This window comes from Neomonachus schauinslandi, chromosome 7 (assembly GCF_002201575.2).
Source record: "Neomonachus schauinslandi chromosome 7, ASM220157v2, whole genome shotgun sequence".
Classification (NCBI taxonomy): Eukaryota; Metazoa; Chordata; class Mammalia; order Carnivora; family Phocidae; genus Neomonachus; species Neomonachus schauinslandi.
The window spans coordinates 76,527,972-76,541,656 of record NC_058409.1 but is presented as its reverse complement, the minus strand read 5'-3'; the positions used below and the strand labels follow the sequence as shown (position 1 = coordinate 76,541,656).

General features: G+C 35.6%; 1 protein-coding gene across 1 annotated transcript in view; it reads left to right on the top strand.

The window, feature by feature from the left end:
• SLCO6A1 (solute carrier organic anion transporter family member 6A1) overlaps window positions 1-13,685 on the top strand; it is a 95,493-nt gene that overhangs the window by 23,818 nt on the left and 57,990 nt on the right. Inside the window, exons 5-7 of the mRNA XM_021695824.1 lie at window positions 304-425; window positions 1,268-1,377; window positions 8,500-8,644. Of these exons, the coding sequence (XP_021551499.1) occupies window positions 304-425; window positions 1,268-1,377; window positions 8,500-8,644 (377 nt within the window). The remainder of the gene's footprint in view (window positions 1-303; window positions 426-1,267; window positions 1,378-8,499; window positions 8,645-13,685) is intronic.

The window sequence follows — 13,685 nt, the reverse complement described above, 5'->3', positions numbered from 1 at the left end:
GTGAGATTTAAAGGGATAGTCTTCCAAACACATGGCTTCTGCTGGTGAAAAAAGTTAAAAAGAACAAAGAATTACTTTTGCCACCTGAGTGGACATGGTAAAAGAAAGAAAAGGGAAAAATTTAGAATCCTGCAGGATAAAAGAAAACTACATAATTGGAGGACTCACAATCAGCAAAACAAAGCGATAGGGACAAATTAACAGAAAATGTTCCATCTCTCTCTTTCTTTCTTTCTGTTTGATTATGGCATTGTTGTAATGAAATACACAATGTTAAAATTTTTAATTTTTTCTCTGTTAAAGTGTTGAAGACAGTGATGTGATTCAAAGCTGGCTGCAGGATTGGTGGATTTATTTTGGTTTGGTTTCACTTATTGCATGGTCTACATTAATACCATTGTCATGCTTCCCACACAGTGTACGAGGTGACTATAAAAATATAATTCATTTAATTAAAAGACAATAGATTCCTCGGCCCCACCCCCATCTCCCAATGTCAGAATATGGCTGAACTACTTTTCTTTTTGTCATGGAGATATGGTGACATATGCTAGTGTTATTTGAGCAAATGAAGCTGGATCTGGTCAAATATTATTTTATTTATGTGCCAGACTTTCATTAGTATGTATTCTGCTTCTTGTCATTTTTTTAAAATGCTAGAGTTCATAACTTTTCTTTAAAAAGAAACGTGTTCAAATCTATTTACCTAGCATTATTTAATACATGTACCACCTGAAAGAATTATTGTAAGATAAAATAATAAGTACTAAATTTCTTTTGAAAACACTGAAAAATAACATGTAACATTAGAGAAATCAAATACTTTCCTAACAGTAGTACATTTTATTGTCACAAAATATTTTTAGCAATGTCAAATATTACTCTTTTACGTTTTAGGGCTGTGCTGTCAAATACTATAGTCACTTGCCACATGTGGCTATTTAAATTTCAAATTAAATTAAAATTAGAAACCCATTTACTCAGTCACAGGAGCTACATTTCTAGTATTAATAGCTACATATAGCTCATGGCTACAGTATTGGACAGTACAGATATGGAAAATTTTCATTATCATAGAATGTTCTTTATGAGAGCACTGTTTTAGGAGAATGTGATTTTACTTAATTAGATTGACTTTAGCTTGTTCACAAATAGCTCACTTGTCATTTCAAGAAAAACTGGGTTTATTAAGATGTGTGCATATATTTGTATATGTGTTTTAATTATTCAAACATGTCATAAGATTCTTTTACTTGTTATCATATAGGTACAGCAAAGAGAAAAGCTGAGAAGCGTAAACAGCCTCATCCATTTGATGGAAAGATTAAAGATCAGGAATTTGGAATTAGTATCAAGGATTTATTTGCTACTATTTGGGTAAAGTAAAATATTTTACATGAACAAGCCAAATAAGTTGACCTGTAGTGGATTTAAGAAAATAACTATAAAGTGTTCAACTTAAATCTGAGTGGGACTTTTGAAGTCTTAATTAACTTAGTCATTTTATAGATAATGGAAAATAAGACCCACCTTACCTAAGTGGCATTTCCAGGAACATGGCTTGTATCAGAGGATGTACTAGTATTTTCCTTCTATTTCTTTTAATTTTACTTTTGTGTTATTTTTGTTTGTTCTTTCCATAAAGAAATAAATAAGACATTTAATGAAGTGACTTATAAGTATTAACATTTTTTTATTATGTTTAAATGACTTAGCAGAGAACTCTAAAAGTTAGCAAGTATTCATGCAAACATCATATTTTATGGAAAATATCTCAATATCAAATAGAGAAGAAACCTTTGCTTCTCTAGGTGAGAAACAAGGCCTACAATACAGACAGAGTGGGGTTTAAAAACCCAACTTCTTTTTTAAGAATTTTTAAGATTTTCTTTATTTATTTGAGAAAGAAAGAGAGAGATTGTGTGAGTACAAGCAGGGGGAGGGGCAGAGGGGGAGGAGCAGAAGGGGGTGGAGAGGAAAAGAATCTCAAGCCTACTCCACGCTCAGTGTGGAGTGGGCCTTGGAGCTTGATCCCACGACCCTGAGATTATTACCAAAGCTGAAACCAAGAATCAGATGCTCAACTGACTGAGCCACCCCGGCGCCCTGAAAAAAACCCAGCTTCTAAATAGTGATTCTATATTCTATTTGCTTCCTCTTCTCTTTTTCATAATTTTATCCTTTATGTTGTGGGCAGAATCACATTGAAGATATAATACTAACACGCATGCCTTTATGGAGCTATGTTCTTATGTGGGTCTCATATCTTAAAAAGTACAGATTAACAATGAATCATGGAGCTATATGGTAATGAACACCCCAAATCTTCTCACCTAGTAGACAATGATGTATTATATGGTGACTAACATAACATAATAAAATAAAATTAAATTAAAAAATGCAGATTAAAAACAAGTGATTAACAATTGTGTAGAGAAAATTCCATGTAAAATGTACTTTAGATATGGGTCAAAGTAGGCTTCACCAAACAGGGAGCATTTAAATGGAAAACCCTAAAGCAAGAGAAGGAGTTATGAATGGTCATTAAGAAAATTCCAGGCATAAGAGACACATGTGGAAACACCTTGAGGCAGCAAAGTTTTGGCTATATTCAGTTTAGAGAAGACTTGTATGTTTAAAGCATAGTTGATTGGTGGGGAGAGTGAAAGAAAGTTGAACAAAGAATAAGAACAATAACTCTCCATAGCTCTCAAAATATAATGGGTTAAAAATATATTTTAAAAGAATAAAAATAGAAAGCTTGGAAATTAGGGAAATAAATCAGGGAAAAGAAAAAAACAATGAAATTAAGACTGGCTAGAAGCAGGTAAGGAATAAGATTTTATAGGAGAAAACTGTTTTTAAATGTATGCAGCAGAGATATCAACACTCTTACCTTCTTTTTCTTCATCTCATGCTTAAGTCTCATATCTTATTAACAGAGAAGGCATTTATATACTAGAACTCCAGTGAACAAAGAATTGTCAATGAATATTATGATATGAAAGAACTTTTTTTTTTAAAGATTTTATTTATTTATTTGACAGAGAGAGAGAAAGTGGAAGCCTGGGGAGTGGGAGAGGAAGAAGCAGGTTCCCTGCTTGAGCAGGGAGCGCAATGCAGGGCTCAATCCCAGGACGCTGGGATCATGACCCGAGCCGAAGACAGACACTTAACCACTGAGCCACCCAGGCACCCCAAAAGAACTTTTTGAACTGTAAAGGACCAATTGAATTTAAAGTGTTATTCATTACTTGTGTGACTAGAAATGGATGACAGACTATATCAAAGGAAGCTAGTGTCTAAATTATTTAGATGTTATACCATTGGTAGTCAAAATATTGAATTTTCTTTGAAAGCAGGTGAATTACTATCATAGAAACTAGAATCAATATACATTTGACAGAAGTAATATGATTTTTTAAAATATATTTACTACTTGTATTTATGTCAGGACATCATGTACTATTTTCAGTCTCTGAGTTGTCTACTAGGTGTGATGAAATATATTGGTGTTTGTAGAAGCAGAGTAAGTGAGATTTCAGAATAGAGGCCTGAAACATTTTTAAACTTGAAAAAGCAGCATTTTCTAGGTGATATATTTTACTCTTATTGACAGATTTAATAAAGATAACCATCACTTATTTTCTATGGCTAATTATAGATGTTCTTCATGAGGAACCAAGACCAGAGCAAGGGAGAAGTTAAATGATCAAGTAAAACACTTGAGAAATTGGAAGTTTATTGATACCCTCTTCAACTTATATTTTCCTCCTATTTGTCTGTAGACACCAAGGCCTTTTACTGGCAGGATCATTGTCTACTGTCATGCTACCTTGATTAGGGTAGGAAGTAGATTAATGCTTCTACCACATGAAAGAAAAAGTTCCATAATTGATTGGGACACTATGCACCCCATCTTCAATGAACCTTGGTTGGGTGTTTAGGAGCTCTTTCCTTCCTGCAACATTCCTCTGCCTCAGTTTCCTCATTAACATTTGTTTCCCACTGCTACTTGAACCCTGTCCTGTATCTTGGTCTACTTGTCTATGTCCACTATACTGTTTACTTTATATTTTGCTGATCCTGTCCTTGTTTCAGACTCTTACTGAGTAAGTATATGCCAGAATACAAATGATTGGTTACCATTTGAATCCAACCATACCTCCCAGACCAGCATGAATCTCCACTGGTGTGGTAAAGACCATGATTTTAGACAAACTCTGTGATGGAGTAGGGCTGAGAGCCACAGTGCTACAAGAAATGGCTGTTGCATGAAATTATCTGCTACTGTGCAGAACTAATTTGATTTCTCCTTTTCTTTTTCAACACCTACCATAATTAAGCCTGATTTTATTACATAAAATCCCTTGAATACTGATTTTATGTCTGGCCTTTTTCTTTGCCTCCCATATTTACATTTAAGAAAAAAATAGATTTTTTTTTAAAAAGAGGAAAGCCTAGACATTTTTTCGGAAAGGTCTGTTGTATTTTGAGTGTTTGCTATGCTCACAGTTTTTTTCTAAGTAAAGTGCCCATAGCCCTTTCTGAATAAAGTGCCCAGAAGTGTTTCTTTGTGCATGAGTTGACATGCTCTATATGCTGTAGTTCCAATGTCCTAGTTAAAACTAGGTCTGGGGGTGCCTGGGTGGCTCAGTTGGTTGAGCGACTGCCTTTGGCTCAGGTCATGATCCTGGAGTCCCTGGATCGAGTCCCGCATCGGGCTCCCTGCTCGGTGGGGCGTCTGCTTCTCCCTCTCCCGCTCCCCCCTCTTGTGGTCTCTCTCACTCTCTCTCTCAAATAAATAAATAAATAAATAAATAAAATCTTTAAAACAAACAAACAAACAAACACAAAAACTAGGTCTGGGATCAGAACTTGAACCTAAGATAGCAATCCTTAGATTTCCCAAAAACCTATTAAATAGCTTGAGAAAATATCCAATAGGGAGATCTGCTATAAACTGACCAGTTAATTTCTCTTTCTTGGGAGAGTATATATAGGAGAAAGGCTGGGAAACTTAAATGACACAGGTTTAATAAACTGACATAGAGAAAATGAGTGTGCAAAGGCCATTGAGATAGAGAAGCAAATGGAGAGACAATATAGTGAGTAGCTATAATAGAAGTAGATAATAGGCCCAATAAGCTGACAGAAAGAAGCTGAATATCTGGGCCTTTGTAGTAATTAAGACAAAGCAATGGAAGGCCCGCTAGAGAGCTGCCATTTGCTTCTGAATCTTTTTCTGTTTCTTAATGAGTGCTGAATTATTCAACTACTTAGAAAGTGTTTTTGGCTTTCTTACTTTACTGTGTAACATTATAATAGGTTTCATCAACTGGATTAACCTATGAGTCTGTTCATTTTAACTCTAAAGAGTCCAAACACAAAAATTATCTAGTGCAGTGGTTCTTAGTGTAGCTCCTAGGCCATCATCATCATCATCATCATCATCATCATTGCCTGGGAATTTGTTAAAAATGCAAATTCTTGGGCCCTGTTGTAAACCTACTGAATCAGAAACTCTGAAAGTAGGACCTGGCAATCTGTGTTTTACACCATCCAAATGATTCAAAGCACACTATAATTTGCAAACAACAAATCTCATAATCTAGTGTGACTCTCTTATTTTATCAATTATGAAAATGATGTGTATTCTTTCCTGGGTATCTTCTAGATGCCAGAAATTAAATTATCACATATATTCCATTCTCTTGATCACCTGGAGATATAGATATTATCATTTCTGTTTTATAGATCATGAACCAGTAATTTAAAGAGGATGAGTAATTTTTCCAAAGACATATATATCTTTGGACACACACACACACACACACAGGTAGCTGAATTGAGGTTAAGAATATAAAAATATCTCATGTGCCTGACTCTTAACACCATTACTCCATCTACTATTATATAATACTCCCTAAAAATAGGGTATGTGGAGACATGATTTGCTAATTGTTGTTCCAAAAATCAGTTGCAGAGCCAAGATAAAAGCTAAGTTTTTGTTCCTTATTCTGCCTGTTATATCTAATACAGATTGCCAATTCCTATAAAATCATGGTATAGACCAGTGAAACAGAAGACAGAACTCAGCAACAGATTAATATATTTAAAAACTTGCTATATGATAGCAAGCTATATGATAGCTATATGATAGGGGAGGCACTACAAAGATAGTTGTTCAGTAAATGTGATAACAAATTTGGTTCTCTGTATGCTGACATGAAGTTGGACCTCTACTTCGTATGATACACAAAGGTATTTCTAGGTTAATAGAATGTGACTAGAAAAAAAAAAAAACAACAGCACAGTTAATGCTAAACCATGAAAGAAGTATCTTGTGACATAGAGGTAGGAAAGGTTAAACAAGTTTGTAATAGTGTAAAATACAAAGTAAAAATTAGTGGATTAAATTATGACAAAGATTTCTGTTCTATGAAAGAAACTGCAGACAATGTTAAAAGATGAGTAACAGATCTCTCAGTCTAATAGGAGAGTGGTATTTAGAATAAACAAGGAATTCTTGGAAAATCTATACAGGAATTTCAGGAAGCCTAATAAATATATGAATAAGCAGTTCACACATAATAACCAAGCCTAAATAACTATGAATTACATGATGAAATGTTCAGCTGGATTTGAATTTAGAAAAGTACCATTATAAAGCATTGGTGTGTGGTATGACTTTACATCCATCAGCGTGGCAAAATTTTAAAAGCCAGCTAATAATATCAAGTATTTGTGATTATGTGGGGTGTAGCAGTTATCTACTGCTCTATGACAAACCACCCCAAAACTTAGTGGCTTAAAGTAATAGAACATGATTTTGCTCATTAATCTGCAGCTTTGTCAGGGTTTACTCTGCTCAGCTCTATTTGTCAACTAAAGTGAAGTCTGGGGGATAAAATCCTCTGAAGGCTTGTTTACTCAACTATGGGCTGTTGATACTGGCTGTTTGCTGGAACACCCACACATGGCCTCTCCATCTGGCCTTGACTTTCTCACAACATGGTGAAAGAGTCCCAAAGCCAGAGTCCTGAGAGAGTGAGCGTATACAGCAGAAGTCCTATTGTCATTTTATGATCCAACCTCAGAAGTCATGCAGCATCTCTTGCTTTGTTGAGACAGTCATAAAGGACTTTCCCAGTTCAATGCCTCCTGATGGGAGAATGGCAAAGTTCAAAATGTGGAACTGAAAATATTGCTCTGATGAATTTTATAAGGAATAAGTTGCTCCATGAAGAAACTGGAGCAATAGGACTCTCTTAACATTATGGTGGGATTGTAAACTGATACCTTTTGGGGAAAAAATTAGAGGAATAATGGAATGAAGTATAGTACATCTTAATGCCCTAGCAATCCTGTTCTGGGATATATACTTCCAAAGACATTCTACCCTAGTCCTTAAGGGTGCATGCACAGGGATGTTTATTTTATTTTTTTTTTAAGATTTTATTTATTTATTTGAGAGAGAGAATGAGAGAGAGAGAGCACATGATGGGGGGAGGGTCAGAGGGAGAAGCAGAATCCCTGCTGAGCAGGGAGCCCGATGCGGGACTCGATCCTGGGACTCCAGGATCATGACCTGAGCCGAAGGCAGTCGCTTAACCAACTGAGCCACCTGGTGCCCAGGGATGTTTAATATAGCCTTGCTTGTGACAGTGGGAGTTGAAGTGAGCCTAATTTGTGGGAATGGATGAATATGGTGGAATCACACTATGTAAATTTAGATAGCACTCAAAAGATGAATTAGATTAATATAGAGAATACATTTAGATTTTCAAAAATGGTGTTTAGAACTAGGAAAAAAATTAAGTTAACAATATACAGACATAAAACACCACTGAAATTTTCAAAGATAAATATATATGTAGGAAATACAGAAATCAGTTTGAAAGTTAATATTTTAATGTTAATTATTGTCATGTTAATTACTGTGTATAGTGTAATATTAAACCATCACTATACATTCTCATAAGGCTTCTGAATAAGTTCAAAATATTGACTAAAATGCAGCATTTAAGTGACTTCACTGTATGTGGAATTCCCAGGAGTAAAATATAGAATCTTAACAGTAATACTAGTGATTTTCCTTGTGTGTTGCTTAAATTATCTTCTTTTCTTTTTTAGTTAAGTAAAAAGATTTGTTAAGGAAAGAAATAGATTAACTAAGGTAAAGGGACATTCTAGACACCTGGATAATGATATCTATTTTTCCTTAAGGTTTCTAGAAAACTGCCAGACTCACAAATAAAAATTATAGGTAGTATGGAGGTCAAATAAAAATGGGTCAATCACTACATGTCTTTAATACTATTTGTATATTGGTGAACTGCAAATTTTGATATATTTATATATAAACATATATATATGTTTACTTTAGATTGGGAAAGGTAAAATTTTTGCTGATTAGTCATTAACATGTGAGTCAATAAATCTATTCTTATTTACCTAACAAAATAAAATAATTTGTATATAACATTTCTATTTCAGGTTCTGTTGAAGAATCCAATATTTACATGCCTAGCTCTGACCAAAGCTTCAGAATCTTTAGTTTTTATTGGAGCTTCTGAATATTTGCCTATATATATAGAAAACCAGTTTTTATTAACACACTCTACAGCAGCTAAAATTGCAGGTAGACCTTTTCTGCTCATTGTACTCATTTTGAAGTTTTTATATAAAGTTTTCTTATATGTATTTATGAAATATTTCAAATAAGCATAAAGTAGGAGTAATAGCATTTGCTCAAGTTTTATTTATCTTATTTTATTTTATTATTTTTCAATGATTCTATACATTACTCAGTGCTCATCACAATAAGTGTACTCTTAATCTTCTTTATTTTACCTACCCCCACCACCACCTCCCCTCTGGCAACCACCAGCTTGTTATCTGTATTTAGAGTCTGGGTTTTTGTTTGTCCCTTATTTTCTTTGTTCATTTGTTTTGTTTCTTAAATTCCACATATGAGTGAAATCATATGGTATTTGTTTTCTCTGACTTACTTCGCTCAGCATTATACCCTCTAGGACCATCCATACTGCTGTGAATGGCAAGATTGCATTATTTTATTCCACTGTATATATATTCCACACTGTCTTTATCCCTTAATCAATCAGTGGACACTTTGGCTGCTTCTATAATTTGGCTTTGTAAATAAAGCAATAAGCATAGGGAGGCATATATCCCTCTGAATTAGTGTTTCTGTATTCTTTGGAAAAATTCCTGGTAGAGGAATTACTTGATCATAAAGTAATTCTATTTTTAATTTTTTGAGGACCTCCATACTGTTTTCCACAGTGGCTGTACCAGTTTGTATTCTCACCAACAGCGTACAAGTGTTCCTTTTCCTCCACATCTTTGCCAACACTTGTTTCGTTTCTTGTGTTTTTAATTCTAGCCATTCTGACAGGTGTGAGGTGATATCTGATTGTGGTTTCAATTTGCATTTCCCTGATGATGAGTGATGTTGAACATCTTTTCATGTATCTGAAATGTGTCTCTTGTAGACAGCACATAAATGCTATTTTATTTATTTATTTGAGAGAGAGAGAGGTGGGGGGAGGGGCAGAGGGGGAGAGAGAGAATCGTAAGCAGGCTCCATGCCCAGTGTAGAGCCTGATGTGGGCTTGATCTCATGGCACTGAGATCATGATCTGAGCCCAAATCAAGAGTTGGACACTTAATCAACTGAGTCACCCAGTTGCCCCCCGCCTTTTTTTAGAGAGAGAGAGAGATACATGTTATTTTTAATCCATTCAGTTGCACTGTCTTTTGATGGGAACATTTAGACCATTTACATTTAAAGTAAAAGGAAAGTAGAATAGGGCTAGTTTAGTGGTTATGGACTCTTTTAGCTGTTGTTTGGGAAACTCTATCTCTCCTTCTATTCTGAATGTTAGCCTTGCTGGATAGAATGTTCTTGGCTGTAGATTTTCTTCTGGCCTGCAAACTTTCTGCTGAGAAATCTGCTGATAGCCTTATGGTGTTTTCCTTGTATGTAACTGTCTTCTTTTCTCTTACTGCTTTTAAAATTCTCTCTTTGGGGCGCTTGGGTGGCTCAGTTGGTTAAGCGACTGCCTTCGGCTCAGGTCATGATCCTGGAGTCCCGGGATCGAGTCCCGCATCGGGCTCCCTGCTCGGCAGGGAGTCTGCTTCTCCCTCTGACCCTCCTCCCTCTCATGCTCTCTGTCTCTCATTCTCTCTCAAATAAATAAATAAAATCTTTAAAAAAAAATTCTCTCTTTATCACTGCTGCTTTCCTTTTTAATTACTGTGTATCTTGTTGTGGACATCTTGGATTGATTTTTGTTGGGGGATGTCTGTGCCTCCTGGATCTGGATAACTGATTCCTTCCCCAGATTAGGGAATATCCAACTATTCTTTCTTCTTCTGGGATCACTATAATGTGAATGTTATTATGCTTGATGGAGTCACTGAGTACTGTAAGTCTATTCTCATTTTGCATAATTTTTTTCCTTACCTGCTCAGCTTGATTTATTTCCATTACTCTGTTCTCCAAATCTCTAATTTGTTCCTCCACTTCCTGTAGCCTGCTATTTATTCCATCTAGTGTATTTTTAATTTCATTTGTTGTGTTCTTCATCTCTGACTGGTTCTTTTTTGTGTTTTCTATCTCCTTTTTAAGGGTCTCATTGATACTCTCCACTCTTTTCTTAAGTCCAGTGAGTATCTTTATGATCATTACTTTGAATTCTCCATCAGGCATACTACTTATATCTGTTTCACTTAGATTTCTTGCTGTGGTTTTTTTTTGTCCTGTTATTTCATTTGGGACGTATTCCTCTGTCTCCTCATTTTGTCTAACCCTCTGTGTCTGTATCTCTTTGTTAGGGAAGTCAGCTGTGTCTTCTACTTTTGAAAGTAATGGCCTTATGAAGAAGAGGCCCTGTAGTGCTCTGCAGTGCAGAGTCCTCTGTTCCCCGGAACCTGGTACTTCAGGGGTATCTCCTATGTATGTTGCTTGTGCCCAGCTCTTGTGTCCTGGCTGCTTTTTCCTTCAGTCCTTTCAACTGAAAAGGCTCTCTTTACCTGTTGTGGGCAGTATTGAGTCCCCAGCTGGGGTGGGGCACCCAGTTTTAACGAGGTACACCTCAGGCTTCCACAGGGCCCACTCCTGCTGCTGCTGGCACTGAGGCCCTTAAAACATGTGAGTTGGGATGTTTGGTGTTGGCAAGGTTGCACCAGTCTTCTGGGGGAAGACTTCTGCAGCACTGGGACTGAGGCAAATGTGACTGGGAAGGGTGGATCCATCAAAATCTGGGGGTCCAGGGCACAGTGTAAGCAAGTTAGGTAATGAATGTGAGCACAACTCTGGAGGAACATAAATCTTATAATAGACAGTAATCAACTGTCTAGACATAAATTCTTTGTAGAATATTTCTATTGAAAAGATTGTCTGATCTGAAATTTAAGAACTTCTGTTCATCAAATGTCAGCATAAATCTTACCTTTTGATCCAGAAGAAGACATTATCTTTATTATACTTGACAGTAAATGTATCTTCTCTTGGTTCCAGGAGAGATACAATCTCTGTTTTCCAAAACTATAAGCAAACTTGCCATCTGTTCTTGAGGAGAACACTATCTCTATTATCCAAGGTTGTTTGTTCACTATACAAATATCCTTGAAGAGGTAGAACAAAAATTAGTCAATGATTCTGCTTGCTAGATATGCAGAAACATGAGATATGTGGAGAATTGCTGCCCAATAAATGATAGTAATTTTATTACATATAAATAAAGATTGTTAGATTGATCACACAATCTAGTATGTTACTTGCAAGAGGCACTCCTTAAATATGAGGACATGAAAAGGTTGAAAGTCAAAGGATAGAAAAAGTTCTATGTGAATGCTAGCCAGAAGAAAAGATGGTATAACTATAGTAATTTTAAGTATCGTATTCTTCAAAGAAAGAGGCATTACTTGTTATGAAGCGATCATTTACAATGACAGCAGAGTCAGGCAGTGAGGTAGATGAAACAATTATACGTGGGCATGCCCTCAACAATGTAGCTTTAAAACAAATAGTTGGGTCAATTAGATATTGGTGATACTGAGTCAATTAGATATCCTTATGAAAAAGGTAAATCTTGACCTCTACCTTACTATGTATCCAACTACTAATTCTAGATGTATTGTAGATCTAAATGCGAATGATAAAATTATAAAGCTTTTTAGAATAAAACACAGGAAAATATTTAATGGCCTTAGTGAAGACAGATTTTTTACATAGGACAGAAACCACATAACCATAAAGGAAAAAATAAATGGCATTACATTAAAATTTAAGAACTTCTGTTCATCAAATGTCAGCATAAAGAGTAAAAATGAAGGCAGACAATCTTTTCAATAGAAATATTCTACAAAGAATTTATGTCTAGAATATGTAAAAATAGGGGCACCTGGGTGGCTCAGTCAGTTAAGCATCTGCCTTTGGCTCAGGTCATGATCCCAGGGTCCTGGGATCGAGCCCCACATCCAACTCTCTGCTCAGCAGGGAGCCTGCTTCTCCCCTCCCCTCTCCCTCTGCTTGTGTGTGCTCTCTCTCTCTCTCTCTCTCTCTCCCTCTCTGTCAAATAAATAAAATCTTAAAAAAAAATAGAATATGTAAAAACATCTGTCAATAGTAAGGCGGATAATTCAATAAAAATGGACAAGAGACTTGAAAAAGTATTCAATCGAAGATGATATCCATTGGCCGATATTCATATGAAAGTGGGTTCACCTTAATTGGTTTTTAGGGAAATGCATATTAAAACCACAACACAATAATATTATTCATTCACCACAATGGCTAAAATGAAAAAGGGAAATACATGTTGGCATGGACGTGGAGTGGTAGCATTTCATCCACTACTGGTGAAAGTGTAAATTGTTTTAACCATTTTATGAATCTGTTTGGCAGTATCATGAAAATCTGAACATATACATATTCTCATTCAGGAATTCCACTCCATGTTACATCCTCTCTTAAGAATATACCTAGAGGAAGTGCAAATGTTTACAGAAGGACATGTACATGAATTTTTAAAGTTGCACCACAATTCACAATATCACAGTGAATAAGTTGTGGTGTATGTGTATTCTAGATTGCTATTCAGCAATGAGAAGGCATCATCTATTGTCATATATAAAAACATGGGTGAATTTTTCAGACATCATACCAAACAAAAAAAGCCTTGATATATACATACTTTATGATCCATATTTTATAAAATCCTATAAGTGCCTAAAAGAGCCTTTGATCTTCTGGCAATGTTGGATTTTTGATCTGGGTGGTAGTTTCATAGAAACAGTTATTTTGAAAAGTCATCAGTATGTACAAATGTGATTTGTGTACTTTTCTGTACACCAGTGAAATCTTTACATAAAAAGTTGATTGGAAGTTCTGTGCATTGGTTGAGTTTTCAACTGTTTTGTTTCCTTTGGTGTAGCCTTCAAAGAACTAGCCATTTAATTGTTGAACTCCCTGTGCCCAGTATTTTCTTATTGCCTAGGGCAATAGCCTGACAGCCAATATTTTCCTAGCTGAGTTGGGTTCTCCGTTTTTTGCTCACAAATGTTTGTGGTTTTCTGAAGTCTGTAGTTGTTGGGTTCAAGCTGAATAAACCAAGGGCCTTTTCCTGGGTCAGTTATATGGCACAGAGATGGGG